The 19,005-nt window shown below is 43.7% G+C and overlaps 1 protein-coding gene across 1 annotated transcript in view; it reads left to right on the top strand.

The window, feature by feature from the left end:
- The window catches only part of LOC139455034 (serine-rich adhesin for platelets-like), a 149,320-nt gene that overhangs the window by 68,630 nt on the left and 61,685 nt on the right, over positions 1-19,005 (top strand). The window contains exons 8-9 of the mRNA XM_071236620.1: positions 6,363-6,426; positions 8,015-8,806. Coding sequence (XP_071092721.1) covers positions 6,363-6,426; positions 8,015-8,806 — 856 coding nt within the window. The remainder of the gene's footprint in view (positions 1-6,362; positions 6,427-8,014; positions 8,807-19,005) is intronic.

Raw genomic sequence — 19,005 nt, 5'->3', positions numbered from 1 at the left:
ACCATCACCAAGCTCCTCTATCTTGTCAGCCTCTCTGAGACTAACAACTGCCACATCTAGCATGTCAGCAAACTTATCTAGATCTCTGGCATTTCCTAGGCATAATGGCTTGACATTAGAAATTTCCTCTAACTTTAATGCTATTTGTCGTCTTTTGCTTCCATATTTCCTCTCCAAACGCTCACGAGCAATATCATATGCCACCGGACTATGACCTAACTTGGCAACAAGCTGTGCAGGTTCACCTGATAGGTACTGCTTGAGTTGCAACAATTTATATTCATTTGTTGCAGGAGCAGTGTCAACACAAGCCATAAATGCGGCTTTCCACCCTTCATAGTTTTTTATATTTCCAGACAACGTTGGTAAACTCGTTTCAATTGCTTCCATAGATCCTGGCCAATACTGTTTTGATTCGACTTACCCTCGCTAGTCTCGAATCAAGAGTTCCGTCAATTTCTGGTTTGGGATGTGGAACCTGTTCATCATTCTTAGATTTTTGCTATGTGTACTTACCATCAGAACTGCAGCTCTGAGCACCATCAACACTCGCACCCTTATCAGACCCCTGTTTACTACCTTTTGCCCCATGAGAAGTCTGACCTTTTTCTGAATGAAATGTAGCAGGTATTCCCAATAGCATAGACATAGACGATTTTATCACTGTCCTCTGAGGATTCTGATCCTTTAGAATCCACTTTTGATTCCGAACTATGAGACATTATCCTGGTTTAAATGTAGGCCTGTAAAACCTTCTATTCACAGGTAATGTAATGAAAAATGATTTACAAAGAAACCATCTGAACTATCAAAGTGAAGTAAAAAAAGACATAATATATACACTCAATAAGCAGAAAACCACGTTTGTAACCATGCTCTGCTACCAATGTTTGTTGCGCAATGGAGGGCGACGTTCACGTGTCTACTTTTCGGCTTTTCTACTCCACTGGAAATTATATGATTAATGGGGAACTAAACATGATTCTCTTCCTATGACATAATGGGGAACTAAACACTGATTCTCTTTTTATGACATGTGGGGAACTAAACGTGATTCTTTTCTCAATGAAAAAATAAAGAAACTATGCAAGGTCCATGACCACGAAAGCAGGAATGAATAATTGACTATAGGAGCAAGTACACACTTTACGTTTCTAAGGGCCACGTATATTGTCCCATCTAGTTTATACCAAGACCACGAATATTGGTCCAACGACAACTAGTTCCTATAAAGACCACGAATATTGGTCAACGACCGTAAAGTGTGTCTTGTGCCAACGAATGAAAAGTCTGCACTGATGATTGCAATGCATCACGTGTTGGCATTCATTTTGTGCACGTGAAACGAATGCAATGATCTGATTTCCGCGAAGCATGTGGCGTTTATTCTAAATGTTCATGTGCATGAATGACGACACAATGGTGAGTTCGCTTTAGAACCAGTACTGAAAAAATGTAGCCGGTGAAAGTGGCTTGTGTGAATGTTCCAGGACAGTTTCCATTAGCCAAAGTATTCAACACAAAACCATTTCATCCTATTTACTCCACGTCTTTGTGTGAAGAATATTAGGGAACTGATATAGAATCTATAATAGCCACTAAACGGGTAGATTTACCTAACCCTAATGATCGTAAAGGGATGGTTGACCGTAAAGAGGATCCAAGGGCTAAGGACAGAGTTCAGGTAATCTCCTAGCCACTAAACGGGTACCTAACCCTAATGATCGTAAAGGGGTGATTGATCGTAAAGGGATCCAAGGGCTAAGGATTGAGTTCGGGGTAACCTACCCTAACACTGGCGACATTTGGATGTGTTCAGCGCCAATATAATATCCCTAATAAACTGCATTCTTGTGCATAATAATGAAAATTAATGAACCGAAAAAATAATATATGTATATTAGTTTATAACCATTTTAACCACTTGAATTACGAGAAAAACGAAATAAAAAATATATCAAAATAAAAGTGCTTTCATAAACTAGCGCTTGCTATAAAATGCGCCGCCGGAGGCTATATATAGTAAACAAATATTCAAAACTCTCCACACTGCTTGGCGTTTTCAATGACATTTCGTGTAGAGATGATAGATCACTGGGAGGAGCTTATGAACACCAGATGACCCCTGACATCACACGGAATTGTTCCGCTGGTGTGACTGGCAACAAAATACTACAAATGACGTCATAGGGCATGGTCACGTGTTTGAAAAGTTTGTGGTACTGTATTTTAAAGGTAGGCCCAATGATTGTACCTTCCAGAGGACATATTGAAAAATCTATTTATGGCCTTTACTTGGCCAATATTGTATAAAATACAATGAAATTGGATATGTGTTTAATAAATTTGAATTTTGTTATGTTTTAGTTTTTTATGATCATTGTCTTATTTTTATTTAATTGCATATTTTGCTCTATAATTTTCCCCTCTGAAATTGCCAGGCTGCAGGAGTTGAACCTTGGGTGTGTTTCTGCTTCTTATGTCTTTAGATTTTTGTGTTAGTTTGTATGCAGTCTATATTTAAATAGCAATGCTTACAGCAACTTTTCTTAAAAAGTTAATTTTTTGATATTTTAAACAGGGCCATATCTTTGTCTTTTCCCCTCATTAGAGGAGATGGGTAGAAGGCAGTAACAAATGTCAAGTATACTTTTGACACAGCCGAAGCCACTGCATGGGTCTATCGAGACGTTGGAGCTGGTTAACAGAGGATTTTATGAGGGCTTCTAAAGATCAACTCCTGTGTCACGTCATAGATACACAAAGATTTTATGAACTCTGAAATTAAAATATGTTAAAGATAAAAAGCAATTGTTAAATAAAGTATTAGGACAATTAAGGAGCTCAAAGACACTCTTCATTTTTTAGCCTGAAACTGCAGTAATCTAGACTTGCCAACTATAATAGATTTGCATGGTATTGGATATATATTGCTCGCGGTCTGACAGACAGGCTCGGACACATAATAAGGATATTATTATAACACTGCAGGGCTCAAAGTTAGAAACTCAGGTGTGCCATTGGACCTCTATTGCTGGTGAGCCAGTTTCTATTTGGGTGTGCCTTGTCTTTGTTACCCAGTAAGTAGAACAAAAGGCAGCTAATCCATTCAGATAAAACCTTGTAATTACATGAAAGTTGTTATGTTGTATAGTACAGAGAGATCATCTGTGAGTAATATACTCACTAATATACTGACTAAGTTGTTTCATGAAACATACACATGATGGGAACATAATGATGATATATTGAGTGTCTTTTTCGTTTAAGGCGATTAAACCTTTTTCCGACTTCAGTTCCACTAGTTTTGTCAAACTGCATATTGAACACCTAATGTATTTTAATGTTCACTGGATTGTAAATGTGTTTCAAGTTTGCTGGTTCTGAAACACCTTGAACCATTGAAGAAAATAAATACTGGTTGACCATACTCTTTGCAAATTTTGCAACATATTAAAGTTTCATCCTGGTCACATATTAACCATGATTTGTACTTTGGAAGAGGTCAATTACTTGCATTTATTTTGAAGATTATTTTGGCTTTAGTTCATCTGAACTGTCACCTGTGTCAGCCATGTCTGCATTCAATTTTTGCTTCTCGGGGATATAGGCTGTTTTCCTTGCTCGTCGTCTGCAGTAACTATAATAGAAGTTGCAGCAGCAGATTTAAAGAACTACAAATTAGAGTTTTTCTTTTAAGAAGTTTCTATTTTGACAAGTAGCTATAGTCTATAAGTAATGCACTGTGGTATTTTTTGTAGAATGACAAAAACTTTTCACTGGGATCAGAGCACTCCAGTGTCTGCTGCTCCAGGTCTGTGCTGGTTATATCATCACTCAGATCAGAGCACTTGTAGCTGGAGTGTCCTCGAGTGATGCCTGCTCCAGGTCTGTGCTGGGTTATAACATCACCGGGATCAGAGCACTGGTAGTCGGAGGGTCGTCAGGTGCACCAGCTCCTGTCTGTGCTGGGTTATAACATCACTGGGATCAGAGCACTGGTAGCCGGAGTGTCCTCCAGTGTCTTCTGCTCCGGTCCGTGCTGATTATAAGATCACTGGGATCAGAGCACTGGTAGCCGGAGTGTCCTCCAGTGTCTGCTGCTCCAGGTCTGTGCTGGGTTATAACATCACTGGGATCAGAGCACTGGTAGACGGAGTGTCCTCCAGTGTCTGCTGCTCCAGGTCTGTGCTGGTTATAATATCACTGTGATCAGAGCACTGGTAGCCGGAGTGTCCTCCAGTGTCTGCTGCTCCGGTCCGTGCTGATTATAAGATCACTGGGATCAGAGCACTGGTAGCCGGAGTGTCCTCCAGTGTCTGCTGCTCCAGGTCTGTGCTGGGTTATAACATCACCGGGATCAGAGCACTGGTAGCCGGAGTGTCCTCCAGTGTCTGCTGCTCCAGGTCTCTGCTGGGTTATAAGATCACTGTGATCAGAGCACTGGTAGCCGGAGTGTCCTCCAGTGTCTGCTGCTCCAGGTCTGTGCTGGGTTATAACATCACTGTGATCAGAGCACTGGTAGCCGGAGTGTCCTCCAGTGTCTGCTGCTCCAGGTCTGAGCTGGGTTATAACATCACTGGGATCAGAGCACTGGTAGCCGGAGTGTCCTCCAGTGTCTGCTGCTCCAGGTCTCTGCTGGGTTATAAGATCACTGTGATCAGAGCACTGGTAGCCGGAGTGTCCTCCAGTGTCTGCTGCTCCAGGTCTGAGCTGGGTTATAACATCACTGTGATCAGAGCACTGGTAGCCGGAGTGTCCTCCAGTGTCTGCTGCTCCAGGTCTGAGCTGGGTTATAACATCACTGGGATCAGAGCACTGGTAGCCGGAGTGTCCTCCAGTGTCTGCTGCTCCAGGTCTGTGCTGGTTATAACATCACTGGGATCAGAGCACTGGTAGCCGGAGCGTCCTCCAGTGTCTGCTGCTCCAGGTCTGTGCTGGGTTATAACATCACTGTGATCAGAGCACTGGTAGCCGGAGTGTCCTCCAGTGTCTGCTGCTCCAGGTCTGAGCTGGGTTATAACATCACTGGGATCAGAGCACTGGTAGCCGGAGTATCATCCAGTGTCTGCTGCTCCAGGTCTGTGCTGGTTATAATATCACTGTGATCAGAGCACTGGTAGCCGGAGTGTCCTCCAGTGTCTGCTGCTCCAGGTCTGTGCTGATTATAAGATCACTGGGATCAGAACACTGGTAGCCGGAGTGTCCTCCAGTGTCTGCTGCTCCAGGTCTGTGCTGATTATAAGATCACTGGGATCAGAACACTGGTAGCCGGAGTGTCCTCCAGTGTCTGCTGCTCCAGGTCTGTGCTGATTATAAGATCACTGGGATCAGAGCACTGGTAGCCGGAGTGTCCTCCAGTGTCTGCTGCTCCAGGTCTGTGCTGATTATAACATCACTGGGATCAGAGCACTGGTAGCCGGAGTATCCTCCAGTGTCTGCTGCTCCAGGTCTGAGCTGGGTTATAATATCACTGTGATCAGAGCACTGGTAGCCGGAGTGTCCTCCAGTGTCTGCTGCTCCAGGTCTCTGCTGGGTTATAACATCACTGGGATCAGAGCACTGGTAGTCGGAGGGTCCTCCAGTGTCTGCTGCTCCAGGTCTGAGCTGGGTTATAACATCACTGGTAGCCGGAGTGTCCTTCAGTGTCTGCTGCTGCAGGTCTGTGCTGGGTTATATTCTGGGTTATTGGGGGGAATTTTTTTTTGTATAACATGCACCCCTTCTATACAGCTTAATATTTTCAGTATACACAAGGTATGCAGACTGTCATGTATTATAAACATTTGGGCTTCGTACTGGGGGCTTTCAAAGATCAATTTCATATTGGTCTGGAAGTTTGTCAAGAGGTCCTCATTGGAGCCTGTTGCATAATATTGCGAATACATTACTTGTAATTGTTTAGAATAAAGTGGAAGGTTACTTTTGTTTTGCTTCAGGATACCATTGCACATGTATACAATAGCAGTTAAAAATACATATATCAGCCTTGGATTTATGTCATGCCACATCTTAAGTAGCCTGACATTTATATATCAGATGGGCCTCACTTGTGTTTCATGTCCTAATGCTGTATGTATTAAACTGTGCCACGCCCTCCTGGCCAGGACAGTCCTCCTCACCCCAGCCCCTGCAGACATAAATCAAGTGCTGTTTCTGTGTTGTGATATTTGAGGGTTTGAGAAATGTGACACAGATAATAAGGCAGACATTGTTTTAGTGTGTATTGTGCCAGGCTGTGTGGTCTGTAGCCAGGGTTTGCTGTCCAGCATGGACCTGGTGCTCACAGACATAGTGAAACTGGTCAGACTGGGTTAGTATGAAGGGACATGTAGGCTGAAGTGTTGACATATCTGTTGCAGGTGCTTGGGAATGTTGATGGAGGGCAACATGGACAAATGACCAGTGGCCAGCCTGCCACTTTAGGTAATATACTGCCTCGCTGGGTGACAGCAGCTGCCTGGATACAGGCAATCATTGTCCTGTGATTGGTGGTCTTCTGTGTTAAAAACAGTCGATCAAGTGTTCATTGACAATTCAGATGCCTATTTATGTCTTAAAGCTTGCTCTTTGTAATACCTAAATGTTAAGATGTGGGACATACTGGCTTACAGAAGCTTATTGTCAGAACACACAGATTGGTCACATTGTCTTTTGAAAATGACTAATAATTTAGGCTACAAATTGAGCAGCTTTCAGACCCTGTATATGTTTTTATTATCCCCCACCCAATGAAGTTAGCGGGGGATATAGAAACGGGCTCTGTCCGTTCATCCGTTGGTCCGTCACGTTTCGTTTCCGGAGCAAACCTCATAAACCGTTCAATATGTTTTCATGAAACTTTGCAGGTCTGTCAGGTACATGCTGAACTGGTGCCTTTTGCTATTTAAATTTTTTTAGAAATTTATGTTTTTTAATTTTCCATGGCAAAAAGTTGAACTTTTAGAAATTAATGAATTCAAAATTGATACCCATTTAACCTGTGTAAGGAATCTTTTAAGTCATAATAAAGTTTTTTTGTGTGCCTACATTTTGTGTCCGAGGTATCTCCCATAGTAGGGGAAACCGTGCATGCCTTCTACCAAGTTGTCAGTATGTGTCTCAATAATGGTTGAGTGCAACTTTCGTTTAATGACTTCATTATCAAATCCATCATCCCTACTTCTGCATTGATTATGACAGAGATGAGTGTGCAATAAGATGGCATACTTCTCTGTGAAACCTTTTACAGTTTTCAGCACATGTTTTTACATTCACATTTATAACATTGTCTTGTTTGTTTTTTCACTGTATCATATCACATGGTATGACCATATTGTTAAAAAGACACAACATAAAATGTGTGTGGCACTCGTGGCAGCCTACTTCCTCGCCGGTAACATGACTTGGAATGTGTTTTTTTTCTCCCACCCTAATGAATTCAGTAGTAAATGTAGTAACTGGTTTTGTCGGTTTGTACTTCCATCATGTTTTTTGTTTCCTTTTTTTCTTGAACTTCATAGAAATTGTGTTTTGCAGCATTTTATTTTGTTTCTTCAGGATATTTTGCATTTACATACAGTAGATGTTCCCCTGCTGCCTTTTACTCCTTAAGTTTTTTTGAATATTTTCAAATGTATGTGTTTGTGTGATCAAATGTCACTATTGTTGACATAATATACACTTCATTTGCTTGGCAGGAGACTTTGTCACGTTAGTGGCAAACTCTTCTTTTTTTTACAATTTCCATGACAACAAGTTCCACCTCGGTTAAAAAAGGTTAGGGTTTGTTTAGATTTAATTATGTCATAAATTCTGCAACAGGGGCGGGGGATATAGCCACGTTAGTGGCAAACTCTTGTTGAACCATGTCATGACGTTTATTTTAGTTATGAGACATTTAGTTATTTCATATGTCCTTGAATTTTATGAGGTTTCCTATCAAGAATCTCTCCTGTTTTATTGCCTGTGACTATACTAACATGAAACATGAAGTGTTATCAATGATTTATCCGTTGTCTGTGTGCTGCTTCAGGTGTGGAAAGTAGGCCGAGCACCACAGAGGGGGTGGCCTCGTGTCCTGAAGAAAACAACAATGTCCAGGAGAAGTTGACTATTCGTGATGTAGAATCTGATGTGATGGACAATTTTGGTGGAGTTGTGGATACTGCTGGTGTGCCCAGTGGGTCAGACAGCATAGAGAGGGAGGCGTCCAGTGGCCACAGTGACAACACTGTGTCTGCCCACAGTGACAGTGCAATAACATACCAAGAGGATGATGATGGCACAGTGACGGTCCAGCAGGTGACTCAGGATGACCATCAGGATAGGGTAGTGACTGTCCGGTCCAAGATTTTCCGTACTCCCAGCAATGCCCAGGCTGAGGTGCGGGACACTGTAGTAGAGACGTTGTTCACATCGCCAGGTGGAACACAACTGCAAGAGCGTGATGTCATCAAGACCAAAAAGAGGCTGACATCTCGAGGTTCCAACTACTTCCAACGCAGTGTGCAAGTCACAAGACGGGTTCGGGACACAGCAGGTGGGGAGGTCGTGGAGCAGGATAACTGTGTGGAGTCCGACAACAGGTCAGTGTCCAAGGGGCAGTCATGGGGAGACAGAGTCATCACCAAGGTCACCCTGGAAAAGCCAAATCAACAGCAGCCCATGATACAAGAGGCAGCAGATGCACCTAAGAAATCCCATGCTACCCTGGTGCTGAGCAAGCTGAATGTGTCCAAGGCCAGCAGCGGGTATGGGAGTGTGTCCGGGTCAGAGGAGGATGACCGTGAGGAGATCATTGACATCCATCAGACAAGACCAAAAGGTGAGATATCAAGGATGTAGGGGTCAGTTAGGTGAGATATCAAGGATGTAGGGGTCAGTTAGGTGAGATATCAAGGATGTAGGGGTCAGTTAGGTGAGATATCTAGACTGTAGGGGTCAGTTAGGTGAGATATCTAGACTGTAGGGGTCACTTAAGTGAGACATCTAGACTGTAGGGGACAGCAAGGTGAGATATCCAGACTGTAGAGGACAGCAAGGTGAGATATCCAGACTGTAGAGGACAGCAAGGTGAGATATCTAGACTGTAGGGGACAGCAAGGTGAGATATCCAAACTGTAGAGGACAGCAAGGTGAGATATCCAGACTGTAGAGGACAGCAAGGTGAGAAATCCAGAGTGTAGGGGACAGGAAGGTGAGATATCCAGACTGTAGAGGACAGCAAGGTGAGATATCCAAACTGTAGGGGACAGCAAGGTGAGATATCCAGACTGTAGGGGACATCAAGGTGAGATATCCAGACTGTAGAGGACAGCAAGGTGAGATATCCAGACTGTAGGGGACATCAAGGTGAGATATCCAGACTGTAGAGGACAGCAAGGTGAGATATCTAGACTGTAGGGGACATCAAGGTGAGATATCCAGACTGTAGAGGACAGCAAGGTGAGATATCCAGACTGTAGGGGACAGCAAGGTGAGATATCCAGACTGTAGAGGACAGCAAGGTGAGATATCTAGACTGTAGCGGTCAGTTAGGTGAGATATCTAGACTGTAGGGGTCACTTAGGTGAGACATCTAGACTGTAGGGGACAGCAAGGTGAGATATCCAGACTGTAGAGGACAGCAAGGTGAGATATCCAGATTGTAGAGGACAGCAAGGTCAGATATCCAGACTGTAGGGGACAGCAAGGTGAGATATCCAGACTGTAGGGGACAGCAAGGTGAGATATCCAGACTGTAGGGGACAGCAAGGTGAGATATCCAGACTGTAGGGGACAGCAAGGTCAGATATCCAGACTGTAGGGGACAGCAAGGTGAGATATCCAGACTGTAGAGGACAGCAAGGTGAGATATCCAGACTGTAGGGGACAGCAAGGTCAGATATCCAGACTGTAGAGGACAGCAAGGTCAGATATCCAGACTGTAGAGGACAGCAAGGTGAGATATCCAGACTGTAGGGGACAGCAAGGTCAGATATCCAGACTGTAGGGGACAGCAAGGTCAGATATCCAGACTGTAGGGGACAGCAAGGTCAGATATCCAGACTGTAGGGGACGGCAAGGTCAGATATCCAGACTGTAGGGGACAGCAAGGTCAGATATCCAGACTGTAGGGGACAAGGTGAGATATCCAGATTGTAGGGGACAGCAAGGTGAGATCGCCATGCTGTGAGAGCTAGGAGAGATGTAGCTGTAATGTCTATAACATATGAACAGTCTACTCACTTCAGGAGATTCTTTCCAATAGGAATAGTTTATTCTCATACCTAGCCTAGCTCCAAACTTCTTCCTTGAATATTTCAATGCAGGTCTATGTGTATTGTGTTGACAGGCATCCATGACTACATCTCCCGTATAGTGTCATGTGGTCTCCGCTCCGCTGCCCCTGCGGAGGAGGGAGGAGGAGGGTGCACTAGACGTATAGTGGTTAGAAAGAAACATGTTTACCCTGGCTGGAGAGTTTGTACGCATGTTTCTGTGTTCCCACACCCTATGTAGCTGTGTTGTGTGCTCTTACACATTAATGTTGTGCACTGTTTGATGTGTGGACTTACACTGTCACAAGATGTTGTGCTTCAGTCATGCATGTTGGCAGTATGGCACATGGACACCACATGTTCCTCAGCAACTACACTTACAAAAGATGACTAATAAGATCTGAGCCTCACATTTTGTTTTCCTGGGACAAGTCAGTAAAATGAGCAGGGGTCAGTGACCTTTGGAGTAGAGACAAACTTGAGGAAAGTGCAGTGAAAGCCATCCATGAAGATATGAGTACAACACTAGTGAAGATCCAAGACTAGGGAAGGATGAGTACAACACTAGTGAAGATCCAAGACTAGGGAAGGATGAGTACAACACTAGTGAAGATCCAAGACTAGGGAAGGATGAGTACAACACTAGTGAAGATCCAAGACTAGGGAAGGATGAGTACAACACTAGTGAAGATCCAAGACTAGGGAAGGATGAGTACAACACTAGGGAAGGATGAGTACAACACTAGGGAAGGATGAGTACAACACTAGGGAGGGATGAGTACAACACTAGGGAGGGATGAGTACAACACCAGGGAGGGATGAGTACAACACTAGGGAAGGATGAGTACAACACTAGTGAAGATCCAAGACTAGGGAAGGATGAGTCCAAGACTAGGGAAGGATGAGTACAACACTAGGGAAGGATGAGTACAACACTAGGGAAGGATGAGTACAACACTAGGGAAGGATGAGTACAACACAAGGGAAGGATGAGTCCAAGACTAGGGAAGGATGAGTACAACACTAGAGAAGGATGAGTCCAAGACTAGGGAAGGATGAGTACAACACTAGAGAAGGATGAGTACAACACAAGGGAAGGATGAGTACAACACTAGTGAAGATCCAAGACTAGGGAAGGATGAGTACAACACTAGTGAAGATCCAAGACTAGGGAAGGATGAGTACAACACTAGTGAAGATCTAAGACTAGGGAAGGATGAGTACAACACTAGGGAAGGATGAGTACAACACTAGGGAAGGATGAGTACAACACAAGGGAAGGATGAGTACAACACTAGGGAAGGATGAGTACAACACTAGGGAAGGATGAGTACAACACTAGGGAAGGATGAGTACAACACTAGGGAAGGATGAGTACAACACTAGGGAAGGATGAGTACAACACTAGGGAGGGATGAGTACAACACTAGGGAGGGATGAGTACAACACCAGGGAGGGATGAGTACAACACTAGTGAAGATCCAAGACTAGGGAAGGATGAGTACAACACTAGGGAAGGATGAGTACAACACTAGGGAAGGATGAGTACAACACAAGGGAAGCATGAGTACAACACTAGGGAAGGATGAGTCCAAGACTAGGGAAGGATGAGTACAACACTAGAGAAGGATGAGTCCAAGACTAGGGAAGGATGAGTACAACACTAGAGAAGGATGAGTACAACACAAGGGAAGGATGAGTACAACACTAGTGAAGATCCAAGACTAGGGAAGGATGAGTACAACACTAGTGAAGATCCAAGACTAGGGAAGGATGAGTACAACACTAGTGAAGATCCAAGACTAGGGAAGGATGAGTACAACACTAGGGAAGGATGAGTACAACACTAGGGAAGGATGAGTACAACACTAGGGAAGGATGAGTACAACACAAGGGAAGGATGAGTCCAAGACTAGGGAAGGATGAGTACAACACAAGGGAAGGATGAGTCCAAGACTAGGGAAGGATGAGTACAACACTAGAGAAGGATGAGTCCAAGACTAGGGAAGGATGAGTACAACACTAGAGAAGGATGAGTACAACACTAGGTAAGGATGAGTACAACACTAGGGAAGGATGAGTACAACACAAGGGAAGGATGAGTCCAAGACTAGGGGAGGATGAGTACAACACTAGAGAAGGATGAGTACAACACTAGGGAAGGATGAGTACAACACTAGGGAAGGATGAGTACAACACTAGTGAAGATCCAAGACTAGGGGAGGATGAGTACAACACTAGTGAAGATCCAAGACTAGGGGAGGATGAGTACAACACTAGAGAAGGATGAGTACAACACTAGGGAAGGATGAGTACAACACTAGGGAAGGATGAGTACAAGACTAGGGAAGGATGAGTACAACACTAGAGAAGGATGAGTACAACACTAGAGAAGGATGAGTACAACACAAGGGAAGGATGAGTACAACACTAGGGAAGGATGAGTACAACACTAGGGAAGGATGAGTACAACACTAGGGAGGGATGAGTACAACACTAGGGAGGGATGAGTACAACACCAGGGAGGGATGAGTACAACACTAGGGAAGGATGAGTACAACACTAGGGAAGGATGAGTACAACACTAGGGAGGGATGAGTACAACACTAGGGAAGGATGAGTACAACACTAGGGAAGGATGAGTACAACACTAGGGAAGGATGAGTACAACACTAGGGAAGGATGAGTACAACACTAGGGAGGGATGAGTACAACACTAGGGAGGGATGAGTACAACACTAGGGAAGGATGAGTACAACACTAGTGAAGATCCAAGACTAGGGAAGGATGAGTCCAAGACTAGGGAAGGATGAGTACAACACTAGAGAAGGATGAGTACAACACAAGGGAAGGATGAGTCCAAGACTAGGGAAGGATGAGTACAACACTAGGGAAGGATGAGTACAACACTAGGGAAGGATGAGTACAACACAAGGGAAGGATGAGTACAACACAAGGGAAGGATGAGTACAACACTAGTGAAGATCCAAGACTAGGGAAGGATGAGTACAACACTAGGGAAGGATGAGTACAACACTAGGGAGGGATGAGTACAAGACTAGGGAAGGATGAGTACAACACTAGGGAAGGATGAGTACAACACTAGGGAAGGATGAGTACAACACTAGGGAAGGATGAGTACAACACTAGGGAAGGATGAGTACAACACTAGTGAAGATCCAAGACTAGGGAAGGATGAGTACAACACTAGGGAAGGATGAGTACAACACTGGAGAAGGATGAGTACAACACTAGGTAAGGATGAGTACAACACTAGGGAAGGATGAGTACAACACTAGAGAAGGATGAGTACAACACTAGGGAAGGATGAGTACAACACTAGAAAAGGTTGAGTACAACACTAGGGAAGGATGAGTACAACACTAGGGAAGGATGCCCCTCCCTTCCTGTGCCACTGTAAAGCGGGGTACAGCAGAGTTTAAGAGAACCTTGGAGATGAGCCCAAGTTTTGGAAGGCCTGTGATATTAGCAACACCAGAAATGATCCAGACAATCAATGATATGGTGATGGTCGACCGGCGAATGACTAAGTGTCATATTGCTAGTTCAGTAGGCATTTCCCAGTACATTCCATTATCACAGAATCTTTGGCAATGAAGAAAGTATCAGCGAGTTGGGTTTCAAAGTTTCTGACATCTGATGAAAACGATGCACCAGACACAACATGTCTAATGATAACCTAGCTCTGTTTGAAGCTGATCCAGAAATGTTCTTGTAGCAAATTTGGTTCATGGATGAAACCGGGGTTGACCACTTCCAGTCCAAACAACAATCAAATCAGTGAGAACATTTGACATCACCACCAATAAAGCAGGCAAAGTCTGTCCCATCAGCTGGAGATGTTATGGCCTCTGTGTTCTGGGATACCCAGGGTGTCATCATGGTGTCATCATGGTGTCATCATCTTCCATAAGGCCAGATAACGAACCAACCCTTTTCTGCGGTACTTTTGAGGCAATTACTGGACTAAATTAATACTACTTTATGTGGGAAGTTGTGAAAAAGTGATGCTCTTCTATCAGGACAATGCAACAGAGCACAATAATTCTTGTGAATACCCTACCTCTATTACATCATTGCCATAAATTCCTGTTTATGCTGAGAACCACACTACAAATTTTTATAAATTTTCAACTGACGTCCTCTTCACTGCCAACATATCTAATAGTTGTGAGGAAAACCCTATCCCTCGCCAGGGGCGCCACTGCGCATGCGCAAGGTGGGAATCACCTCACCTCACCTCTACCCTCAACAATATGACCCACCCCCAGCACAGCCTGAGCAAGGGGTGAGGATCTATCACTAACACTGGTTATTCATGCAATGGGAACTCTACTACGGAGGAAAATTATAAACCAAAATTAATAATTAGTCCATTAAAGATATCATTGCAGAACTTTATAATCTAATGCCGGCCTTAAAACCAGATAACAAGAACAAACGCCTGCTAAATCCTTGTTAGAATGTGCTGGGTATGAAGAACCTGTCAGAAAGACTGAAGAATTCCATACCCTCCACTGTCCGTCATATATTGATGACATCATCAAGAAAATTGAACCATCATTGAACGCTTCACCGGCGCATAATGTCAGACTTGGTTTGCCTGCTATTAATAAAGTGCTTACAGGACACACAATGTCCCCTTGATGAAGATTTCTATGATCTGGTTATGAAACCTAACACCAGAATACACATTGATATGGCCAAAATCAGGGACTTAGAGTAAATCGAGAAACAGATAATTAATATCAGTTCATATTTTAACTGGATTGCAGCTGGAGTTCGCCACGTCATACCCCGAATAATCAGAGCGAAGGTCTTCTCTTAGACACCCCCACGGAGATGACACTACAGCAGACCGGGTTTATGCAAGGCTCACTGGACCATATTCTGAAGATGCAGGAAGATCTTCAATCAGCACAAGTTTGGATGTCAGCACAGTTCCTGCTCATGTAAAGAAATCATCCACTACAGCAAGTTCATCATAGGATCCCAGAGCCATTCAGAAGATCCATGCCTATCATAGCCTATTACAGCGCCGCAGATATTCAATGGCAGACTGAAGTCAGTGAAGGAAGCCACTGCATCATCAGCTAGTCAGAAGTTTCAAGAATCCACGATCTCATTGGCATCCAAGATACAGAGATGGCCTGCAGATCTTCAGCATCAACAACAGAATCCTAGATCTTGTCTGGTGAATTCTGGTCGGGATTCTTTTCGAGCCTCTATATGGATGGACAGATCGTCTCACCTCATGTATAGGAACTCCAAAGATGATCATCCCACTTCGCAGAGAGGACGAAGCAGAGGCAGAGGCAGTCATCGTGGGGAATACCGCTGGAAATGACTCAACCAGAACGGATTCCTTCAGATCCTACTGACATTGCCTTCCCAGTGGACAACGATTTAGAACTACAATAGATCAACGAAACAACCACATTGAATCCAGTCGAACTAACCGGTCTCACAGACATCGACCCAAGACTACCCAATTTCAGCATTTATTCTATTCCCAGACCAGTGGGAGGTTGTCTTATAAAGTACTCAGACAACTGGAAGATCATCACAGACGACTCATGGCTACTCAAAGTAGTAAGAAGAGGCTGTAAACTTCACTTCTCAAAACAACCAAGACTAGTCATCCATCCTACCGGACCCGATTCCATCTATCAGGACAAAAGTTAATTGCAGCAGAAGTGGCCATACGAAGAAGAATTCTTCAGAGATGCGATAAATCATAGATCTAAAAGTCCTGAACAAAGATTATCTGGAAAACCTCCCAGTTTTCAAATGGAATCTATCAAGAAGTAGAAGAATGCCTTAAGACATCCATCCAAGTCATTGTAGTTATCTGCGCTTCGCAGTCAAAGGTCAGAGATACCAGTTCAGGGTACTTCCATTCGGCATATCCATCGCCCCATGGTTATTCACCAGGATTACCAATCCCATTCGCCTATATAAAGCTCATAAGGCTATATGGATATATAGACGATTTCCTATCGGCCGATCAGGACAAATCACAAATCAGATTAAAAACTGTGTGCCTTATTCAACTACTAACAAACTTAGGTTTCCTGGTTCACCATAAAAAATCAGAAGTAGTACCCACACAGGACATCACCTACATAGGTGCAAGATTTCTACTCAACAAGGGCATAGTAGTACCTCCAGAGGACAGATATGCAAGAGTATAGAGCACATGATAACAAGCTCACTCGATCAGCCCATCAAATCGAGATGCTGGTGGAGGTCTTGCCTCGGCACGCTCACATCCATCCAAGATCTAACCTACAGAGGCAGACTACAATTACGGCCCCTGCAGAATTGGATGAATACCGCCAAAGACCTAGAGCTGGAAGCCTAAATCCAACCTCCACAAGTTCGAATCTCAGAAATTCATTGGTGGCTGACTCGTCAAAATGTCATGCCAGGTATTCCACTCACATATCCCACCCACCTACATCAACTCTACACAGATGCATCAGGAGAGGGTTGGGGTGCCCATATGGACAATGTTACCATACAGGGAAAATGGTCCTTCCAAGAAAAGGAGTTACACATCAATTGTCGGTATATCTAGCCCTAGAAGCATGGCAAGATCGTCTGCACCAGTCGTCAGTAAACAGTATTGCTGGAATATTGATAAAATCGGCGTAAAAAACCATACTCACTCACTTGCTCTATCTCAGAAATGACAAGAAATTACAACATGGCACTATCGAAGGCTATAGATCCGCCCTGGCATCTGTATTACAACATGATGGCCTATCTAGAGGTACCCACCCAGTACTGAATCGATTCATGAAGTCCTTTGCACTGGAAGACATTAAAGTACCAGGTATATTTCCAAAATAGGACCTATCTATAGTATTGTCAGCATTGATGAAACCACCTTACGAACCCATGAGTAGTGCGACATTACTATTAGTCTCCAGGAAGACTGCATTTCTCCTAGCCATGGCCACTGCAGCTGGTGTATCAGAATTGCCAGCTATTGACATGTCCACTGTAACTCATACCCAAGAATGGAAATCAGTGTCGTTCAGATCACTTCCAGTATTTATTGCCAATAACCAGTCGTCAACCTTCGGCCCACGCGGACACAGGCAATACACAATTCCAGCCTTAAGTAAAAGTGTGGATTATCCGGACAGATTACTTTGTCCCATAAGAGCCTTGAGATATTTCATTACAGCAACTCAACCCCACAGAAAGCAGAGAAAACGCCTTTTTATCTCTTGCAAACCCTCGTCAGAAAAGGACATAACCAAGGGTACTGTAGTTGGATGGCTCAGATCGGTTATCGCAGATAGCTATAAACTGGCACAAGTCTCCACGCCAACTTGGGGAAACTGCAGGCCTCACGAGATCAGAGCCCTTGCAACAAGTCTAGCCACATGGAATACAGTATCCATTGAACAAGTCGTAGCTAGCTGCCAGTGGAAGTCCCATAACACGTTCTCAAACTTTTACTTACGAGACATACAGACCGATCTGGATGGACTATACACACTGGGACCCTTGGTGGCAGCCCAGGTGATAGTCTCCAAGTAACCTTGTTCCCCCCTCTTCCAGAAAGGGGAAAAAGAGTGTGTGTGTGTGTGTGTGTGTGTGTGTGTGTGTGTGTGTGTGTGTGTGTGTGTGTGTGATTTCAGAATACCTCATGAACTCAGGGTAAGTTGACCTTGTGTACTTAGTTTGCTATTGGATTGGTAAACAAGGCAAGTGGCAACACTGATCAGATCAGAGATCGAAGGATTAAGTGATATACGGTTTCTACATGATAATCTAGGATGTATGATGGGAGACATCGCACCGGACTAATGTCAAAATACTTTAAAAATCACTATCCAAAAGGACATAACGAAAAACCACGTCATAAGAGATAAGAGATCATAGAAGACATATACCACAATTTGGGCATGGCATGACAACCGGAAGTGACGTCACAGATGACGTCATCACCGGAAGTGACGTCATAATATGTCTAAGCATCACAGTGGTGGATATATACATGGATATCATACACATTATATGACGTTTGAAATTCATCTGTCTAGCCTTGTAAGTAGACTAATAGACATATTCCGTTTGAGCCCCTTTTGGCATACAATCCTTGGGTTACCACTTCACAAAGCCAGATATCTAAGGGATGCTAGATACCAGAACCCACCGGTCCCTCTGGTGTATACTGGCAATGATGTAATAGAGGTAGGGCATTCACAAGAGTTATCAAACAATAGTTATCATTGTGAATAATTCTAAGAGTACTACCTCTATTATATCAGCAATTAATCCCTCCCACCTCCCCAAATATCTGCATCTAGTTGATGAAGATAATGGGTTGAAAGAAGTGAGGTGATCCCCACCTTGCGCATGCGCAGTGGCGCCCCTGGCAAGGGACAGGGTTTCCCTCACAACTATTAGATATGTTGGCAGTGAAGAGGACGTCAGTTGAAAATTTATAAAAATTTGTAGTGTGGTTCTCAGCATAAACAGGAATTTATGGCAATGATGTAATAGAGGTAGTATTCTTAGAATTATTTACAATGATAACTATTGTTTGATATCTTCATTGCCATGGCTACAAGCCACAAGTGTGACTTTCAACACCCACCTTGTTCTTCTGGTCTGGCTTCATCAGACTTCCATCTGTTTCCAAACATGAAAAAAGCTCTACCTGGGACACATTTCAACTTGCATGATGACGTCATCCAAGCTGTGGAGAACCTTTTGAACAGGA

This window comes from Haliotis cracherodii, unplaced genomic scaffold, assembly GCF_022045235.1.
Source record: "Haliotis cracherodii isolate W230 unplaced genomic scaffold, xgHalCrac1.p SCAF_11, whole genome shotgun sequence".
Lineage (NCBI taxonomy): Eukaryota > Metazoa > Mollusca > Gastropoda > Lepetellida > Haliotidae > Haliotis > Haliotis cracherodii.
This window is presented reverse-complemented; position numbering and strand designations above follow the sequence as displayed.